The 21,885-nt window shown below is 44.3% G+C and overlaps 1 protein-coding gene across 3 annotated transcripts in view; it reads right to left on the bottom strand.

The window, feature by feature from the left end:
• Positions 1-21,885, bottom strand: part of RUNX2 (RUNX family transcription factor 2) — a gene marked incomplete at both ends in the record, with an annotated part of 222,061 nt that overhangs the window by 65,447 nt on the left and 134,729 nt on the right. The window contains one exon of one of the 3 annotated variants that reach the window (XM_082307714.1): positions 5,330-5,808. The exons of 1 other annotated variant lie outside the window; for it this stretch is intronic. In XM_082307714.1, coding sequence (XP_082163840.1) covers positions 5,330-5,808 — 479 coding nt within the window. Of the gene's footprint in view, positions 1-5,329; positions 5,845-21,885 lie in introns of those variants that run through there. One more of the 3 variants, XM_082307713.1, reaches the window with a different exon arrangement.

Genomic DNA, 21,885 nt, shown 5'->3' on the forward strand with positions numbered 1-21,885 from the left:
AAGCACCCTTGAAAACCCCCAAACATTATCTTCATCTTCAACCACCGTGCAAGAAACGTATAGGTCCATGGTAAAGCCAACAGAGCTCACAAAATCAGTATTAGTGACATTTAAACTTCAGAGTTAAAGGTTTCTTGAAATGATCAGAACCTCATGCCTCTCTGTGCTACTATTTCACTTTTGCAGACTCAAGAAATAGCTAAAAAGGATAAGAACTTACTATGAAACCAGGCACAAGCTTGCAAACAACTCCTGTCCTCTGCTCTCCTCCTGCAGGCAGCCTCAGGTGAACTTAACCTCACCTTCATTAGCTGCATCTCCTCCTACCCCTGACACTAGGCTGGAGGAAAAATAGCCTCCTCCCCCAGTCTCCTCCCTATCCATATATCTTTTGCTGCTTGGAAACTATTCTTGCCTCAGGCCATGCAAATCACAAGATTATCTGTAACTGCATTCCTCAGGTCTGACCAGGAAGAGGTGGGGATAGAGCAACCCCCATCCTGGAAAAGCACCATAAACCCCAATCCCTCCCCCCCAGTTTGGAAATCTCTCCCAGCTTTCCCTGTACTCCAAGCTCTGCCCACAGCACCATAGCACCAGAATGTCCCAGCTAATGTCAATTGTTAGGTTTCAGAGTCAACGATCTAGCAAGATGAATGGAGCAGTTTGCACTCCTCTAAGAAACACAGGTGTTGATAGTTTGCAGACTCAGGAAAAGAAGCAACATTTGAGATCGGATTTAGAAGGTGTCCTTTATCACCCATAGGCCTGGAAACATGTTTTTTATATTTAATGGAAAACTTAAGTGCTGTAGAAATCGATGGGGCCGCCACGGAAGGGCCGGCACTGTGTCCTACCGTGTACTTACTTTACCCTGCCTGGTGCTAAGAGGAGACAGCGGAAGAAAAAGAAGCGTAGAAGAACATTAACAAAAAAAAAAAGCCATTTTATTGAAAATGAAATTCAAACTTCAAATTAATATTACAATCATGAGAAAATGCCAAACAATTCAATTTACAGTTGCAACATACAATACAAATAGTCCCTTTGAAGTTGAAGTAAACTGATCCACAATCATCGTCTGTGGCATAAAGCAGAGTGTGTTTGTACAATATGTGCATGAAAAGCAAATCTTGGGTGACAGCATTTGAAAAAATAAAAAATTAAAGCTTGTATTTACACAAAATGCTACAAATATTTTGTTCCAGCGGAATTCAAGACTGGTAAAGCATATTTAACAACAAAAAAAAAATTGGAATGTCACTCATATTACCTAAAACAAAAGTTACTGTAAAAGTATGGTTTTGGCTGATATACTTAAAAGTACTGCATTAAAAAAAAAGCAAAGAGTTATCTGTAAACATGGAAGTAAACAAACATCTAAAAAAGTTCTCAGAAAATGTTAAAATGAAATGCATTCTATTTAAAAACAACAAGAAATTCAGGGGTTCAGAGAATGGGGCTTCTTTGAGCTCATGGCTGATCCAGGTTTTAGTTATTGCTTTTGCTCATGGCTTGTTGGCCGCCTGCAGCCCCGTGCGGGGCTGAGCTTCGCTTTGCTAAGTGTGAAAGTGCAAAATTTTCCCCACTCGAGATGGTACCTGTGGAAACCGGTAAATCTTTGCTCGGGGGACTGCTGGCAAAAAAGTTCAATGCTAAGATAGACACAGCAGCTGGTCTTTTAAAAGAAACGATAAACGCCACACGAATGATGCTGTGGGTTAAATAATTTGCTTTACTCATCCGTCCCAACCCGCTGACCCCGATCTGGTTACCCTTAGGAGGAGGGAGAGGAGGATTTAACCCTCCATTTGACAAAAGGGACATCGTGCCTGTTGTGCTGGAAGTAAATCTTTGGTAGAATAAGAGAGGTGGAAAGTGAAAAAAGGCCATTTTTTTTAATCTTTAAATCTATGACCGGTGCCAAAGATTGCCACTCACCAAAGGGAAGGGCTCTCGTACCTTTGAGAAAACTCCTTTCTGTCGATGCTAAGCACCTCACAAAACGTCAAATAATCTGATATGATTAACTACATAGCGCCGGTTGGGGTTTATTTTGGTCTGAAATCCTGATTCAAGAGCACTTCCAAGTGAACTCGGAAGCATTTCCCGACAGCTTTGATGAGCATTTCTGCCTCAGCCTGTACAACTCCCTCTGTGACCAGCCTGACGTACCGGGAGGGATTTTCCAAAGGCACCAGGAGGGTTCAGGAGCACGGGGGACTACTGAAAGTCAAGGGGCTGGTGCTCCTCCGTCCGTAGGTACTTAGAAAATCCTTGCCTTCCTATCTCAAGCAGGCAGAGGCAGACGCCTGCCCGCACGGCCAGGGAAGCCGAGGGCACGGATCGGGCACGCGCGCCTCGACCGGGCGGAGAAAACGTTTTCAACCTCTGTCCCTAATGGTCCAGTTGAAAAACCGCGGGGACACAAACAGAGTCCTGTCGGTACTGAGCAAAACAAAAGTCTGGTCTGTGCTGGATTTATCCAGAAACAAAAACCAAGTGCTTGAATTTTACAACAAAGTCTTAAAAAAAAAAAAAAAAAAATCTGGGTTGCTGCCTGCAGCCACTCTTAACAACATTTCAACACAAAAGCACCCTAAAAATTACTTAATATGCATACAGTAAACCTTAAAAAGCCCTTCTCAGCAATAACAAATAATGTACAAATATAGTACCTTTTATTAAATAGGAAACAGCTTGCACTGGCAGTACATCTTTTTCTCTTGCTTACTAAACAAAAAACAAAACTGAAATGTGTAACCAGACACTGGCTTTTTAAGTGCTGCTGAGACTAACAAACGTATTTTACAGTTACAAATAAATGGACAGTGGTATGCTTCAAGCTACCACAAACCAACAATAAATAGAATCAATTACAGCTTCCATCTTTGAAGGAAAACTAAGTATTAGAAGAAAAAAAAAGTGTCTTACTTATACTTTAAGCATACTTGGTATACAACCTTTAGAAGGCAAAGACTTTATTTAATTTTCTTTTTTAAGAGCGCATCATCACGCGAATCAGAGGGATGTAGCATGCTAATGTCACCTCGTTTAACAGCTTCGCTATTAACGAGCGGTGATGGCGTTGTCCGGCTCTGTATGGCTATGCCCACCGTTGAGTTATTGCGATACTTTGGAGGTAGCCACAAGGAGGGGCACGGCGGCCGGCAGCCCCCCGAGGAGGCTGCGGACGGCGATGGCTAAGGCAGGGGAAGGAGGGAGCGCCGGCAAACTCCACCAGCACGTGCTGAACATCCCGCTAAACCAGGCTTAACATCACCGGCGTGGGGATAGCATGGGGAGGGTGGTTCAGCTCCCACTGCATCCAGCCGATGCCGTGTCACCTCCCCGTTTGCCATAGCAGCCCTGGGCTGGGCAAAATTTGGGCCCCTCCGCTGTTTGGCGGCAGACAGGTTGGTTAAGGGTTTTGGGTGCAGTTTGCTCTCCCTGTATTGCGCCTGGGAGCCCCAGGGTGGCTTTTAAGGTGATTTTTTATATCTATCTTCAGCGTTTGCGGAGGTGAGTATTGCTGCCCTTGTGCTTGTCTCTAATATGGCAACAGCTTCAAAGTCAACACAGCATCCTTACGGCTCTAGCATTTAATGCTAACGGGCGGTGATGCGCTACCAGGCAGTTTCTGTCTCAAGTTTTGAACCTTTTTATTCCATCGAGTGGGCTGAAATTGCAAGGGGAGGGGAAAAAGTTTCACCAATACTCCCTTAATCCCAGTTCTGAGATAATTAACGATTCATTATTTATAAAATATGGGCTTTGAAAAGGTTTTGATTTTTCTTTGGGGAAAAAAAACCCTGTCGAAATTCAAATTATGCTGTCAAAACAGAATATTTTAAATATGAATATTTTCAAATTTTGAAGTTCTGAGAAAAATCCTGGGAGAAGAAGAAATTAGGGGAAGGGTGGAAAATATTTCATCCTTCCTACCATTTTTCCAGTGTCTCCACAACTACTGATTAAAAGGCAAGACTGTGTTGAAGGCAACCAGACAGCTAATAAAAATATTTTAAGCACAATATTTCCTTCATAAGTTATATAAAAAGATCCTACATCCAAAATCATTTGATGTGGATGCATTTGGGTTGGGTTTGTCGTTTTTAAGTCACATTGTAAACTGGTTCACACTGGAACTGCTTTTCAGAGTTGGGTAAAGGTTTGAGGTTTACACCATTGCAGAAATGTAATAAGTAAAAAAAAAAAAAAAAAACAAAACCACTTTTAGAGACCGAAGTCAATATATCATTACATTAAGAAACGTTTAAAGGGTCCAAATGTCATTAAATAATTATAAATATTCTTTTAAAGTTATATGATGATTCATGTTAGCAAACAACCTCAAATTTTACACATTTATAATTTAAAAAAAAAAATAAAAAAGAACATAGCCGAACACAAATACTATGTATACCATTTTGGCTCTAGTAATATATATTGCCATTTTATATTTTGCATAAGTAATAACATTTTGTTATTTGTTTTTAAAGGTTTTGGTTGTTATTTTTGGTTTTTGGCTAATTGAAGGCAAAACGAACGAATACAAAAGCAAAAAGGAAACCCCAGGGTTGTCTACCCTAACTTGAAGACTCGTTCTCTTTAAGTACCCAAAAACAAACCAAAAAAGCAATGAACACAGAGAAGTTCAACCGTTATCTGCAGCAAGGCTCGGACAGAGTTTTTTTGGGACAGCTGTTTTCATCTGAATGTATCATGGCAAAATGGAAGCAACTCGATCTTGCTTTCCTTTTTATGTGCACCAATACAAGCCAGTTGAATTGCACTACGGGTGTGAAGAGGGTCCCATACGTTGTATGATTGCAACTGTAGCTGGAGTTCATGGTTAGGTTTTTTTAATTAAAAAATAAAAGGGAATGCAGCCTTTGCCTTGCATCACCATGTTTCTCCTGATAGCTGGGGAGTCCGTTCTCTCCTCATTGGCAAAAGAACTCACTAGTTATTACAACACTCTAGACCAAAAAAAAAAAAAAAAAAAAGAAAAAAAAAAAGGAGGGGTGATTTTTTTGTGTGTGTGTAAAAAGTACATTTTAAATATAAAACAAAGTAAAATGGTTCCAAGAAAAAAAAAATATGTGCTTTGATCCACATAATCTGAAACATGGGTTGTGGTGTGTTGGTAACTTTTGTGTTATTTATGGCCATTATCATCCCATCTACACAGTTGCACATATTGGTAAAATCTATTTTTTTAAAAAAAAAACACAAAAAACAGGCACTTCGTAGTTAGTCGACCGTTTGTTTGGTTTTTTTTTTTTTTTTTTGGCTCACGGAGGTCGGGCCGGCTACAGAAGAAATCTCAGTACGGCCTCCAAACGGACTCATCCATTCTGCCACTAGAATTCAAGACGGTTGGGGAGCTGCTGTGGCTGCCATCCGCCTCCACACCGTCACTCTGGTTGGGCAAGTTAGGGTTTAACAGCGTGCTGCCGTTGGACGTGGTGGTGCACGGAGGAAGCATCCTGGAGGGGGAGCGGTCCCCTCCCGGCACCATGGGGAACTGGTATGATCCTGACGAAGTGCCATAGTAGAGATATGGAGTGCTGCTGGTCTGGAAAGGTCCACTTTGGTTTTGGGAAGAGCCGGGGTAGGGTGGTGGTAGGTAGGTGTGGTAGTGAGTGGTTGCGGACATACCCAGTGACATGCCTGAGGTGACTGGCGGTGTATAGGTAAAGGTGGCTGGATAGTGCATTCGTGGGTTGGAGAAGCGGCTCTCAGTGAGGGATGAAATGCTTGTGAACTGCCTGGGATCTGAAAATGGGCCCAGCTCTGAAGCACCTAAAAAATTATAACAAAAGACGGGGGAAAACAATTCTGTAAATACCATTTTTTGTATCAAGTGATGATAGAATTTTATTTTTCTAAGAAAACCCACTTCTTTTGGCCCCCAAGAGAACAGTAGATCATATTAAATAATACATTGCAAGGAACAGATTCATACACCTGTCTTCTACAAGCGCTGGGCCAAACTCATCCCTGGTCTAACTCCACTGATGCCAATGGCGGGAGCAGCATTGCCAACCTGAAGCGTTCAAAGGTCACAAGTCAGGCCGGGAAAAAAAAGAATCTCAAAAATCAAGAGACCGAAAAGAGCCAAAAAGAGAAAGGTGGATTTGGAGTTGACTTGCCTTCTGGTTTCTGAGCTTTGAGGGTTACGTGTCTGGGTTTTTGCTATTTTGCTCTCGAGAAACTCAGGTCTGGTTGCACACGAAAGCTGAGATTCCCACCCCAGCACATGCCGTGGGGAGCTGGGGTTTTGAGAAAAGCAGAAATTACTGTGCAGCTTGTAGTAAGACTACAAGAGTTGGCAACACCGATTTAGTTGCACCACTGACACCAGGGGAGTTACACCGGGGGTGACTAAGCCCCACTTCTTGCCTTAAATCAATTTATTTAGGTGAGGATCTGCTCAGCTACTTCCTATGGCTGAAAAATATTATTTGCTGCATCCGAACGATGGGCAAAGCCACTGAGCTGATAGCAAAGATGCAAATTTTACTTTTCAGTGCAGTCGATGGAAAATTACAAGCCCAACACACTTCTTGCCATTGAAAGAAGTTGTTTTCCTATGTAGTCTGTGCAGTCTGGTTGAAAAAAAAGACCACACAGTTTATGGCTACTGTGAACGTCTGGATGGTAACGCTGTGAATTGGAGTCTAACACAAAACAGGGATGGTTAAACTCATTTTGCCTAATTTCTAATCCCACATCAAATGCCCAAAGTTTTGGAGCAGAACTGGAAAGCAAACGTTAGTAGCTTGGTGATCTGCTTAGGAGACTGTGGGATGGACAGGAGCAGAAGAAAAAGATGGTGAAAGCTTGTGCTGAGAGCCAGAAAAGTGGAAAACAGCAAGGGTGTGGGAAAAGGGACAGGGGGGAAGAGAAAAAGCCTAATGAAGAAGTACAGTGCAAGAGGGAGGGAAATGCATCGGCCAGTATGCAGTAGATACATATGCACATTTTTAGAAAGAGAGAGCTGGAAAGAGCAGGGTATAAATAAAGGGGAAAAACAATGAAATCAAATGGGCTCTCCCTGTGCTTCCCAGCCAACACTTCTACAGCTTTACAGTCCTCTAGATCCAAGGGTTCACCCATCTCTTTGCCAATCTACCAAATCTGATTTACCTAAAGGGAAAATACGGCATCTTCGAGATGCCAAACTGACGTGCTAAACACTGAAACACCCTGTGTATCCTCAGTGTAAGACGCAGCAACGCTTTTCCTTGTAGATAGGGTTTGGATCTGACCTGCCAACACTGCTGTGTAGAAGGAAGGTCCCTCCAGCCCTTCTGCCCTTGGTCCCCTAGAGCACCCACAATGGTGGTTGTTACCATAAGCCACAGACTCAACAGACCCTGCCACCTTGTATGGGACATTTTTTGATTTAGATCACTGTTTTCTCCTATTCTACCAGCTCATTTAACCCACACCTTCAATATAGTATCAGACAATACCTAAAAGCGGCAGGGGCAAAGCTTAGGCACAGCTTGGGTTCAGGCTGAAGGACCTGGGCCGCAGCCAGCCAAGCGTCCAACTCATGCAGCCTGAAACCCAGGGATTATAATCCACTGTCTCAGAAGATATTGGGTACAGAGCTTTAAATGGGCAGTAAAAGCCCCTTTTTAACTCTGAGGACAATGTGATTACTATTATCTTTATCTGGAACCGAATCAGTGACCTACGGGTGAATGGGTCTGTCTCCATCATCAACCCCTCCAACCACAGCACCGTGGAATGTAATATAACTTGTACCTTTACAGCAAACACTCTACTACTTGATGCAACTTCTTTCGTTCCCAACTGCAAACAATAGCCAGAGGCGATACCACCCAGATTCAAAGCTGTAATTTTGGAACACTATCCTTTATATTGTGAACAGGTCTGATATGTATCTGGAAATATAAGGTTAGAACATAATTTCCCCAGCTGCTCAAAATACTGAGTTTCAATCTGCTACTGCTTATATTCCTTTTTTTTTTCATTGTTATTGCAACTCTCCCAACATGAACAGAGTTGCTCTTAGTTTACCCTGATAGAAGCTAAACAAGGCTTTTACAATCAAAGGTAGAATTGGTATGAGTGTAAGGGTGTAGAAGAGCATCAGCATTTTTTGTTTCTTTGCAACTAATATTTTTTTTTTTTTAATAACAAACTATCCACACAGTTTTACACATTAAAAGGCAATCTCCCTTTCAGGGCTAGATCCAAATATTATCTGTATGGGTGCTGCCAAGAGATCATGTCTGTGTCAAATGACTGGGAATGTGCACACCACGCACAGGCACTTCTAATGTGGGGCTACAGACCTCCTTACATACCCTAGTAAATCCACACTTGTTTGTTTTTACTGTTGCTTGTAAAGCACAATCCTATTTACCCAAAGGCCAAATAATCATAACCCTTTCTTATCTCACTCATGGCTGTGTCTGCATGGCTCCTGCACGCTCACTTCTCCAACCCCCCTTTTGCCCAAATACCTTTTGCTGTCTCCCTAACTCCCTGCTCTAGGCTGAGATTTGTTCCCAGCCTTCTGTATCTCCACTGTGTAAAGATATTTTTGGAGATCAGAAAAAGTTTTGTGGGATGCCTGTTCTAAAGCCTCTTTTCTAAGTGAGTCCAGAAACTTTTTAAAAGGTCACCTCTAAAATTCGGCTTCTTGCCATCCTCATTGCCATGCAATCTCACTGATGCATTTTCACCCTCCTCCTCCTCCTCTCTCTGTGCTACCTCCTTGCGTTAAGGTTGGTTTTGGTTCTAACTTGCAAACACCAGATGCATATTCATTTATATATGTCTAGCTCTTCGCTGGACTGGGAAGATAAATAACTCTTCTCAGTATGGCACCCATCTTTGTATATCTAGGTGCGCACAAATAGCGATGTCGATCAGCAATATAGTAACATGACGGTGCAAGTAAATAATTTATTTATTCCTCTCCCCAGCAGGATTAAAGATTTATGCTAATTTTTCCTCCGTCAGAGCAAGAAAACAATTTGCATCTGTGAATTCCCACTCTCATGATAGCTTGTATGAAACGGGTGAAGCACAGATCCTCCGCCCTACATTATGGCCGCATGATTGCGAAACCACGCTTCTGTAAAGGGGAGAGACACTATTTTGTGCCGCCAGAAAGAGAAACACGGCAACAAGCACAGCAAGTGATCTTCTTTCCCTACACAGTCTGATCAGCTCACCGTGCTTGACAATACCAAAAAAAGAGAGTATATTTAAAAAAAAAACCCTTTACATCTGAAGGAGCCCAGGTTAAACTGTTTTTAAATCTTCCAAGTTGATTCCTCCCTAACGTAACCTGGCACTCAAGTTTTCTGAGAGCCATACATTTAGAACAGAAAAGTGGTAATGTTAATATGCCAATATGTATGCTAACATCCTAGATTCAAGAATACTGCTCCAGTGTGTTTCATATTTAGAATAAGAACAATTAAAATTCCATGTGGTTTCACTTATTTTGATGCAGAAGCCTCATTAAAAACCCTAGACTTGGGCATTTGCCAGCAGCCGACTAAAATGGTTTTGCATTCGTGCTTAAAACCCAATTTTACCTGTTGCAGCTTTGCAGCTCTACCGTTTACAGCTGAATGCGTACCGTGGTCATTTCTCTGTTTCAGTTTACAGATGCCAGCTAATGCCAGTTAATGTTCATTTTTCAATTAATAAGCTGTGCTTGTGGTTTGCAGAAAATAAGGCAACAAATTTCTGCCAGGTTTACAGCACTTTGGCCAATCGCTTCCAATTATTAAAGATCATAATGTACTGTGGATAGATTAACTCCTTGTGGGTATAGCAAGCTGACATCCACTTGAAAGGGTTATAGGATAATTTTATAAGTTACAAATATTGCAATTCGCTTTGTCATTTTATGCTACGAGGTCACTAGCCAAAAAGAAGGTCCCCTTGGCTTATTGCATATGTCTGATTGATAGGGAAATTTCTAGCACATCAAGTCAATGCATAATCACTGGATGCAAGAAAACAGAGTGGTGCTGTATTCAAAAGTCACTGAATAGTCTGTCTCAAGGAAATTCAGCTACATACAGTTAAATATACCCACCAGTAGCTAAATGATTCACTTGTGTTTGGGGAACTTCAGGGTTAAGACCTTTGCTGAAGCAGATACTAGATTTTGGGGGTTTTTGTTCAATAGTTCGATTCAGGCTGGGACGTAGCACTGATTGATCTATTAAAATTGTTTTTTTCCTTACCTAACATCTATGTCTATGAATTATATGCACAGCTTGGATTACTTACAGCTGATAATATCGCCTCATATGAAGTATGCCACACAGTTCACATGATGAGACGATCAGACAATCTCTTACAGCTTTGCCAGACTTTAAATGTTCTGGCTGAAATTGTCCATGCTGGGCGTCTGTCTCAGGCTAAATTGTGATTTATGCATTTGTTTGTTTTTAAAATTTCAGCTGAAACTCTTGTGCTGGGAAAAATATATTGTTTTACTAATCTTAAACTCTGAGGAGCCTTCCTTTGAAAAGCTGTACCAGTTCCACGCTTTGAAGTAAGGACTTGAACTTTGGAATAGGAGTGGCTTTTGTGTGAGAGACGTTGCCATGAAAATCCAGCCAAATATGAACAAATCATAAGCATTCTGCCTAAAAATGGGCAGAAGGGTCTGTGCCCCTACAAAGACACTTGTCCAGAGCCTAGAATGAAATCCAGGAGTCCCAAGTCCCAGCATTTTTTGAAATGCCTGCAAATATTGCTGAAACACGGGGACATCCCCACCCATCCCCGTGCGGCTCCTGACTGAGAATCGGTCCATCGGTGGCTCCATTCACCGGAGTGGCAGAAGCCTGCGTAAAGGGAGCTAAATGATGGCCCATGGGGATGTTTGTACGATATTGCAAAGAAAAATTTGGGAAGGCGGGGTTACTTGGGGTTTGCTTTTTTTAGAAATCTGAGAAACTATAAACACAACTAGAGACAAACAAAAGGATATTATTAAGGTTACCATGTGAAGAGCGAGAAAGATAGGAAATGCCAGCATTCAAGTTACTTCTCCATACGCACTACGATACAGCATTCAATTGCAGGAGAAGATGCTATTCCTTTTACACAAACCCTCCGGCAGGCAGCACACGAGCTGACCTCTGGAGATGTATCAGAGCTGAGGAACAGAGAAGACCGTTGTCTATATATCCCCCAAATCCACTGCTGGAAGAGATCAGGAGAGGTGAAGTGAACAAGGCGAGGGAGACCCGATTATTTTCCCGAGCAAACTGGATTTTACACGTGTTTCTGCTACACAGCTCCTACGTGACTCAGTTGAAATCTCTCCAAATCCCATTTTTACTTGTCTCATTTTCTGTGCCCGGCAACGATGTTGGCTTCTGATTTGCATGTGCGCTAAATATTCACAGCTGCAGCTGAAGCCAACAGGAGCTCAGGTCTGAACGTAAGGTTAAAGATAGAAAAAAATGCATGATGTAGGCGACACACAGAAGGTGCACTGAATTACAGGAGAGCTTAGAGTCAGCCTCAGTACTCTTTTTAAAGCGGGTTCTTTCTTTCTTGGGAATATTGCACTGCAACGAACTGTATACAAATGCTATGGCAGAAATAAGACCATCAAGAAATTAAGAATTCCTTCTTCAGAGCAGAATTTAATGCTGAATTTAAGGCCTGAGGAAATGCAAAGAACAAGAAGAAAACAAAATATTGAAGAGCTGCTCATTAAGCTAGCACTGTCCATCCTGTGCACTGAATGAGACAGGAATCCCGTGGGAAAAGTATCATGTGATCCTGTAATTAAAATCTGTAATATAATGCATAAGCAGAATGACGCTGATTTAGAGTTGCACAGGCAACGTAAGTACTGACATTTCCCAATTTCTGAGCACTTAGTTTTGCAATCTTTTCAACGTGTTTGGATGGGACGGAGTGATTACTTGCTAGCTGGAACTCTGTTTTTCCCAAGCATCCTTCTGTATCAGGCCGAGAGTGTTATTTTGCTCTTCATTCTGTTAAATTCTTGTCTCCTGCCTCTGCTAGTAAGTGTTTAGTGAATCAAACACAGCACGATCCTTCTCCTGCCTCCTTCCAGGCAAGACTTTGATTCTCCCAAGGTGCTGTACCAGCTTCCCCCTGGATGCTGCTGCAGGACGGATCCTGGGACTGCAGTTCCCAGGGATCCCAAATCCCCTCCTCGGGTACCTATTCCTTGCTGTAGCTGTTAGGTCCCGATCCTGCAAACCTACGCTGGTGCTCAGCTTCGTGCCGGAGCTCAGGGACTGCTCGCACCCATCCACCACCCAGCATGTCTCTATGTGCAAGGGCGAGGGTCCTCCAGCGCCGCAGAAATAACGCGCGGGGCTTCTCCCTCCCCGGTTCACTTTTAGGATGAGCGTGTGTTGTCTCGATACTTGCAACCATTCATCATAGGAAATGGTGTGTTTTCTAATGCCCTTCCCCTCCCTTTCATTCAGAAAAAAAAATCAGGGGAAAAAAAAAAAGAAAAAAAGCATTTTACATTTTTTTTTTTCATTTTTTTTCCCCAGATTACCCCAAGCAGGTCTCCCGGCAAACAATAGCAGCAAAAAAGGTGTGAACTTCCCCCCCCCCCCCCCCCCCTTTCCTTCACCTCAACAAGGTGTTAACTTCAAGGCCTAGTTGGGACCATTTAAACTGCAAGGTTATTAAGCACAGCAGTCTCACAAAAGTCAGAGGGAGGAAGGAACACTTTAACCCCTTCAGAGCCTCATGCACACCACGCAAGAACCTAATTCTCGTGCATCTCTTCTCTCCATCCCTCGGTACCCCAGTTCACATGGTAAACTGCACGCTCCTGCCTTCTGGTATTTAGGTACCAGGACTTTGGCACCTAAAATACCACAGATTAATTTGCAGATAGATGTTTTCACTGAATTTATGGCACAGCACCTAAGCCCTTTGCTGGGAGAAACACCCCATAAATAACATAATTAGCAGCGACCATTAAAGTACCACTCGTGCAAATAAAGGAGAGCGTTTCCCAAGCAGAGCTGTTACATTGCTTAACGACAAAATCAGGGTCTCTTTGCACTTCTCCAGCCCGGGCTCCATCATTACCTGCCCAGCTCCCTCAATAGGACTTCTCCGCTGGATGAACTGTGCTGGAAGAAGGTGATTTTCTTTAGGCACCTAAGTCTTGCTGGGTGACACTATGCATCTAAATACAGGTGGCTGTTGGCTGCACCTCAACAGGTAGCTCATCTTAAATTTAGGAACATCAATAGGTAGAAATTCCTCCCGCGTGTGGAAAAAAGCAATAACAAACCCCTCCTAGATGGACTGTTGGGAGCAGAAATGGAGCTATGAAAAGCATCGGTCCTCACTGTCTCATTTATAGACGTTGCCTCTTGTGAAGCTTCACTTATACAGGACTCATAAACCTTTCTAACGGGAACCACAGGAGGGGGACAAATGGTCACATTACAGAAATACGTTCTTGGCTTGAGGTTGTGACCGGCCACCCGTGGATGCCCGTTGACCTGGTGTGATGGAGAGCCTCTTAACTTCTTGGTCTTTGCTATCTCATCTCAGTGATTTTAGTCTGGAGCTGTCACAGGGCATTCAGGTGGAAAGGAACTGGTAGTATAGCAACCCCCCCCTTGCTTGTTTAAAGTCTCAGGCCATCTACGCGTTACATTGGAAGCAAAGAGTAAATAACGTTTCCTTAAAATAAGTCTAGCAGCTCTGCAACGCTGCATGGCACAAACACGCACACAGGCGTGTATCGCTCTCTGTTCAGTTTTCCCCAATTTTTCTTGCCTGAATGTCAGCCGCTGCTGTTTTTCGCCAGCCCCAGCCGAAACGCATCCGAAGGAACATTTGAGGCTTTTCTTGGATAGCAACCTCAGCGGCGTTGTATACAGCAAGGGGGTGAAACCGCAGGGCTGAGAGCTGCAACGCATGCACGGTGACGGCGAGCGTCAGTACAAGAGTCCTGTACAAATCCAGTGAATGGGAAGATAATATACATTGGGGCTAGCAGCCTACTTTATTACATTTTTTTTTTTTTTTTGCAGAAAAATGTGCCTTAACTATCCAGTATAAATATTTGTTTCCAATGTTGTCATGAATTGTACTTTTCCACTGCATGCTAGCAACTCAGAAATACCATCTGATCCTCAAGCAGACACAAAGAAACTATGTTTTGCAGGGGCGGGGAGGGGGGGGAAGCCCTTGGCATCGCTCTTTTATTTCACCCTTTAAACCTCTCTTTTTTTCCTCCCCATCCAAATTTTCCTTTCGAATCTCGTTCAACTAATACGCGTCCCTCCTGAGGACAGAAGATTCCTTGCTGGTTCTTGATTAAGAGTTTTTAAGAAGCCGGGAAGGAAGATATTCTTTGAAACTGGATCTACTGTAGGATGGGAGCCAGCACACAGGACACCGTGTCTTTCAGAGAGGGCCACACACAGTGCCACTCCAGTCATATGACTTCTCTGTCACATCCTGAAGCCATTTCCAGCTCGTGTGCGAGTTTGTACTCCCATTTAGAAAAGGATGGGATATATTGGGAACACACATATGGAAACACTTTCAGGGAATCAGTTTCCATGAAATCCATAATGAGCCAAGTGGCTTCAGATGTGGCAGTGTGCCTCAGATTAGCCAAAAAAAAAAAAAAAAAGAAAAAAATAGAGGGGAAAAAAAAAAGAGAGAAAAAGAAAAAAGGACAAATCTACCCTTTCAGCCCTTATTTCAGTTTCAAGGGGGAAATAAAGAAAAAAAAATTAAAAACCACTAATGACTTATGGCTACCAAAACAAGGAGCCACAAAAAAATACGACTAATGAGAGCGCTCCTCCCTCCCCCAAATAACGGCACTGCTATCGGCGCTGCCGCGGCTCCCAGAAAGCCCTCCCGGCATCCGCCGGCGCGCCGAGCTCGCGCGGGGCCGGCAGCGGCGGGGCGGCAGCGGCGGCGGCGGCAGCGGGGCCGTCGCCGTGCCTGCGCCGGCACGCGTGGGTCGGGCAGGGCGCCCGCCGCGACAGAGCGTGTGCGGGCAATTAAGAGCGTTTCCAAAAACTGCAGCTCGGTGATAAACTGTTCGTTAAGGAAATCTCCCGAGAAAGGCTGGATTCAGGAGGGACTTCCGCTGGATGGGGTTGGCTGTACGTGGGTCATATTAAAAGCAGGATTTATGGTGGGGACGATGTGGTGGGTGTTAGGCAGCAATGTCACACAGAGGGTGTCTATCACCTGCCGAATGTGCGCCAGCGGCCAGGAGCCGAAGGTCAAGAGCAACCCCCAGGTGCCCTCACCGATGGGTACCTGTGAGCGGGAGCCGGGGAACGCACAGCCCAAGCCCTGCCGATCCCTAAAGGCATGGCAAAGGGATGGAGGCCACATCAGTCCCCGGCAGGAGGGAAGCAGGCAGCTAATCCGTGCTAGCGTGGTGCCGGAATAATTTTTGGATGGCCAAGGAAGCGGGAAGAAGCATGGAGCAAGTGGCAGGAGTTCAAACGGGAACCGAAGAGATGCTACGTGCATCTCTGTGACAGCTAGCCACGTTTTTATCACAAGAAAATAACCAGGAATTTGGCTGCTAATTGGGGCCGTATCCTACAAACCCTACTTTTCCTGACAAACAAATGACTCCATAAATAGTCCCTCTGTTTTCAATAGGGTTATTTGTGGTAGGAGGGACCACCCAACATGAGAGGATCAGGCCCTCTGCTCCCTCACTCTGCAGCTCGCTTAAACCTTCCACAGCCAGATCCGAACACAAAAATCCCTACGAACTGCAAAGCCTTTTCCTCGCTGCTGCTGGAAAAGCCCTGGATGAGCAGCTCTATGGAAAGATCCCGTGTGCTATTAATACGATGCTCTCCCCGACTTCCGCCGCCGAAACGGGGATTTGCGATTTGTTTCTCAGGCTGCTGCTTTCCACTCGAGCCTCAGCACAGTAAACTGAAAACTTCTGCATCAAGGAGAAGGTCTCTTTTAAAGTTTTGCTTGGCTTTGCTTTCAAAGAGTTGTCTGTATATTTTAGAATATGTAGAATTTGCCTTTGATTTAAACCTCTCTCTTAACAATAGACAAGAGACGATTTCTCTACTGAGTGATTTAAACAAAAACAAACATATTTTGGTTACCCGGGCCTTGTTCTCAAAACGCCTTTTTTTTTTTCCAGAGAAAAATCAAACCCTACAAATTGTTACACTTCTGGCCAAAAAAACTTAAATTCACAAATGTAGCTAGTCCAATTTTTTTTTTCTTTCCTGAACAATATTGTACATGGAGGAAGAAAGGGCACCTCCCCAGCCCCCAGACATCCATAAAACATGAAACCCCCTCATCTAAACAATTAAAAGCACACTTTTCCCCTCCAAAATAACTTCTCCCTTCAACGGACATTTTCAGTCTCGGTCCCTGTCCACATCCAGGGCCATGATGTTGGGTTTTTTCCCTCCTCCCCGGCATGAAGCCCCGTGTCCCCGGAGGGTAAAGAGGCACACCTCGTCCTGCAGGGAGGCAGCTGAAAGCGGCTGCTTGTGTGCGGAGCGGGAGCTGCACGGGAGCACGCAAGAGCAGCCGCTCCGAAGGGGATGAGGGCGCTTAGCTCATGGAGAACTTCTGGATACCGGAGAAATGAGAGGGGAGATACCGGGGAGGCATTTCCATCTTAGGTTAAGGATTTTAGCAGCAGGCGAAATAACGCTGTTGGAGTGAAAACAGTGGAAAATAACTCACCCAGCGACGGCCAGTTTTTTCCCTTACAGTGAGAACATAACATTTCCCCCAAGTAACACGAACAGCGGTAACGTCAGGCCGTGATAAAATTGTCAAACACATCAGCATGACTCAAGAGCCGCCGGTCAAAGGCATTTCGGGAGGCTCAGGGCGCGAAGGAGCCCTGCGGGGAGACGCAAACACCCAGGCGAACCGCTGCGCCCGTCTCATGGGGCAGAGCGAGAGCAGCTCGGGGACGCCACGACCCTCGGCATCGCAGGAGCAAAGCTGTGGCTCTCGACAAGCCGCAGAGCAGGACTCGTCGCTGTGCAATGCAGACGTGCCCCGAGTCACCACGAGCTTTGGGCAGACGGAGGAAATCTTTGCACGCAACCGCTGGGCTGTTTTCGCTAGAGCTGCTGCTCTTATCTCCAAGAGTCAAAAATACTGACCAGTGCAAAGACCTACAGAGGTTTCAATGCATGCATTTAGGCACTTCAATGCCCGATTAGATACCCAACTGCCATTAAATTCAGCAGGACACACATTGCTAATCAGGGTTGTGTGCAGGGCTAGAGGTACCGTATCCCTTTTTATATTCAGCATGGTACCACCTTAACAATATATGATTTTCAATCTCATTTAATAAAAGCAGTGTAATGCCCTCCGTATATTTTTTTTCATTCATTTCAGACCCAACCTGAGTTTCTTACTAGGTTAAGGCAAACTACTGTAAGCTAAGTTTCAATCTATTATAAGCTTGTCCACACAGCATCTCCATTCATCAGCTGAGCTGAAGCTTAAACCAGCCCAACTTTGAACAACTCTAAATAAATGCTTCTTCTCCATAGTGTAAAGTCTGAATACGGTTTTTATCCTCCCAGGAAACTGGTGATGAGAAAGAGAAACAGACTTTGGTCTGTAATAGCTCACATCATAAACATGCTTTAGGCTGTTTGCTGTATGGCAACTTGGGCTATACCGCTAGCAGCTCAAATCACTATTGATGGTCTAAACTTAAAATCCAAGTTACCACGTCTCAGATAAACCACAGTAACAGTCACTTGAATGGCCACAGCTCATGGTAAATGTGAGATACTACAATTCTGTAACAGAGGATTAAGCTAAGACTCATCGCCTTGCGCTTGCCATAGTCTGTAGAAATGCACACTCCTACCAAAGCCTAACTAAGCCTGTAGTTAAGTCAGGAGAACCTGACTAGTCTCTGAATTTGCTTTATATCAAAAGACAGCTTGGACAACTTCTAACCAGGCTGGTAAAAAATAAATGTATCATGGAGATATTGCACAGGATAATTGCATACTGGCAAAAAAAGCGTATGTTATTCAGAAGTTTAGAAAGCTCACTTATCCATTAAAGCTGTTAAAAGGGGAAATGTGATGCATTGCTTTCTGGCTCTTGCTACTGATTTGTTTTGTGACTTTGGGCATGTAATTTGATTTTCCTGGCTAAATTTTGCTTGCTATAAGATGGATATTTTAATACTTCATAGTAGCCAAGTGACAAAGGTCAGTAGCACAGTTTGGAAAATATTATGAAATCCTTTGTTGGAAGATGTTGTACAGTTACCAAGATTAAAGACAAAACCCATCAGGTATTTTTATAAGCTCTTCAACAGGTGAAGACACAGAAAAGGTGGAAGTCAGACAGATTAAAGAGAACTTGGCTTAAAATAAACTTTTATACACAATTCTGATACCCGAAATAAAAAAGAGGCATACAAAGTCAGCCTGAATTATCGCCTTCAGTTTTCTTCATCTGCTTGAGAAAGCAACAGCTAGAATTGCTTTAAACTGAACGCCCCTCCGGCGCATCTGCAGAGCAGACCGGTGAGAGCAGAAGCTGGCCCGGCTGAGGACCAGGCGCCGTGCTCCAGCTCCGCTGCAGCTGGAACGCTTTCCTCCACGGGCAACCAGCCTGTCCTCAAAACAGCTCCAAACCAGTCTGGCCCACCTACGTGGGCCAGGCCAAACTAGGAACTGGTTGGGTTTGGACTACCCTTAAACCCAGCTTCCTATCTAATTTTGGAATCTAATATGATGGCTCCTAATTAGGCTCCGGTGGTACTTAGATCCTCCCCTGCGCTCCTTTTCACCCATTAAAAAAAAAACAACACGGGTTGGCTTTTAGCAGGAATCAAAATGAAAACAAAAACAAACAAAAATCCCTTTAGAGGGAGATATTTGAGAGAGGAAGAGGGAAGAAAGGGGAAAGAGAGGTGCCTTTTTGCCACTGCCAGGATTCCTCTGTGGCTCCTCCGACCATGCCAGCATCCACATCACAGTTCCCGGGGACTTCCTCCGAGAAGCTTCTGCGAGACGCCTCTTCCAATGAGCCATTTCATCTCAGGCTTATGTTGCAGAGATTTTGGGTCAGCAGCCCTCCTGGTGTTTTTGAGGCACTTGCTAACCTTCCTATTTGGTAAACCAGTTACCTTTGCAGAAGGTCTAATTTTCAGTCCTCAGTCCCTAGTCCAGACCCCAGCCTTTGCAATCTGCGCCCTAGAGGCTACCTAAATGTTTATGGTCTTTCCCACGGAGGTTTCTACTCTATTCCTTCCCTCTGTCAATGCTGACAAACCCTACGCAGCTCTAGGTCTATTCACCATGCTGCAGCGATGACTCCCACTTTATGGCCAGCAGTCGCATTCAGAAGCCTGGGGATATTTTGAATGTATTCATAAAGCCCCCAGCACTTCTCAAAGCACTTATTCATATGTTCTTTTATAATGCTAGCTTTGACTTCCTTTGTTTTTAAGTTTATTTTCTAAAAATCTTTTAACTGCACCAAAATGATCTATTTCAACCTCAATGAAGTTTTTTGGCTGGGATTTTTCCTTCTTTGGGACATGGTTTTATGTTTGTTTTCAGTGGCAGCAATACACATAACTAGTTGGCTACACTTAACAGGAATGACCTGCAGATGTTCGATCCTATTTCTGCACAGAGGGACACAGATCATATGATCTCATGAGGTCCCTGTCAGTCCTATATGACTACGACACTACAGACCTATCGGAAATAGAAGAATTGATCTAACAGCTCCTCTGGGGTTATTCCCACCTACCTAAGGGTAAGTAGATTTGCAGAGGTCTATCAACAGCTATTAAATACAATGATCCAGATATAAACCTCCAGCTTTGGAACCCCCTACAGCTTGGGAAGATATATATTTTCTTGTTTTGCACTCCAAGGGAACTGAGCAGCCACTTTTGGCCATGCTGAGAAGGCGATGGGTCCTGGATGGACCTTTGGTCTAACCTGGTGGGGCTGATCTTCTGCCCCACTCAGCTTTTTCAATGATGATGCTGACCAACACTGCTTGCCTCTTATTACAAGCTGTAATGAGCAGCTTTGTGCTTTCTTTCTTGCTGCCCCTGAAGCCTGGGAGGATGTGGAGAGCCCCAGAGCTATCTCAGTACCCTCCTTCAAACACCATCCTTGCACTCCCTTCTGACCCATGCTCACCACCACCCGGCTCTAGCGAGGCTGCAGCCACTGCTATCACCTCGCTGCCTCTCTTTGTGTTTCCTCAATTCCCCCTTGTATTCTGGTGTACATCTTGTAACCGGTTGTACTGTATTTAAGAGTGCAAATTCATAGAGGACAAGGCTGACCTCTCTTTTTTTCCTCCTCTTAATTTAATTGTCTAGTCCTTAGCACAATAGGATCGGCCTTCCAGATGCTACCGCAATACAAACAATATTAGCAGCCGCTGCCTATCGCGTGGTCAGCGGTGATTCCAGCAAAGGCCCATTAGCTATCCAGAAATAAAACCGTCACTTCGATCACTGAACCGCATCGCCTGCAGGAGCCAAACTTGGGTGCTCCAGCTAAAGTCAAAACCTCACGCGAAGCCTTGTCAAGGGGACTGGCAAGGGGACCGATCTCGTTTGTGGAAATCTCCTTTCAGTCCCACGTTCAGCTTTCAAGACAACGCAGAACATACATAATTTCAGCGCAGAATTAAATATGGCAAGCTGTGTTCTTACAGACATCTATCACCTAAAAACGATGTGCCTTATATGTTTGGTCCTGTACCTGTGCTGCGATCCTGTTTTCCAAGCAAGCCCATTGTGCAGCCTAATTATATAAACAGAAGCAAGGTGGACATACCTTTAGCTGCCAGCTTCATAATATTCTGCCAATTCTAGACAGTGCTTGTTTAATAGGAAAGGGCATAAAAAAGCACTGATGCCTATGGATCAGACAGCGATAGCCCAGTTAACCATTAAAAATAACGAGTGGAAACCACACATGTGGCATCACTAGAGCTTGTGTAGGGACTTTTCATCTCAGCTAAATGAAAGAGGCTTTGTGGGTCCCGCTTCTAATCCAAGCATACCACCTTCCACTTCTCGCCGCCAGAGAAATGTGATGTTAAGAGGCAGAAAGATCGACATGAGATGCCCTACCCCTCCATTTTGCTTTCAGAACTGATCCTTGTTTTAAATCCCTCAGGCTGTTTTTCTCTGCTGGTGCTCCCCTTCTCTCAGCACGGTTGCTCCTCTTTCTCACAAGAGCCCAAGGAGGCTTTCTCCAGCTGCCTACACTCAGCACTTCTATATTACAAAATAACATCTTACGGCAAACATTCATGGCTACCACAGGATAAAAGGTCAAGTGGGTGGTTAGAGAGACCTTTGGGAAAAACGACTGGGAAGCCTGGAGGTGACATGGCCCAGACAGGGCTGAAGGCGCAGCACACTGACTCCTCTCCTCCTCCACAAGCACCTTTAAAGTACCACAAAACCCCCTGCATTAAGTGCGTGATACCTCTTTTGCCAGAACTAAACTTCTTCATGCCATGAGAGCGTTGCCAGGTCCAAGTAATCCCACGGGTTTCACGCAGTTTCAACTCTCTATTCGCGAATTTGCCTGTGGAATAATTACGAACGTGGAGAGGAAAGAGGCTGCTCCGGCTGGGTGTCTGCTACCCAGCGGGGCCACAGCCTGAGCTCCGAGCTGCAGGTTCTCTTTGCTTTTGACAGAGCAAATGCTAACTAAACCTGGAGGAAAAAGCCCCCGTGACTATAGCTGCATTTCTTAAAATGAAAAGTTAATCAGTGTCTGAAAACTAGGGGAGAATGCGTATCCTGTTGTCCTACTCCTGTATCTCCAACTAGGGTAGTGGGCG

The sequence above is a fragment of the Platalea leucorodia genome (assembly GCF_965183815.1).
Source record: "Platalea leucorodia genome assembly, chromosome: 3".
In the NCBI taxonomy this organism is placed as follows: Eukaryota; Metazoa; Chordata; class Aves; order Pelecaniformes; family Threskiornithidae; genus Platalea; species Platalea leucorodia.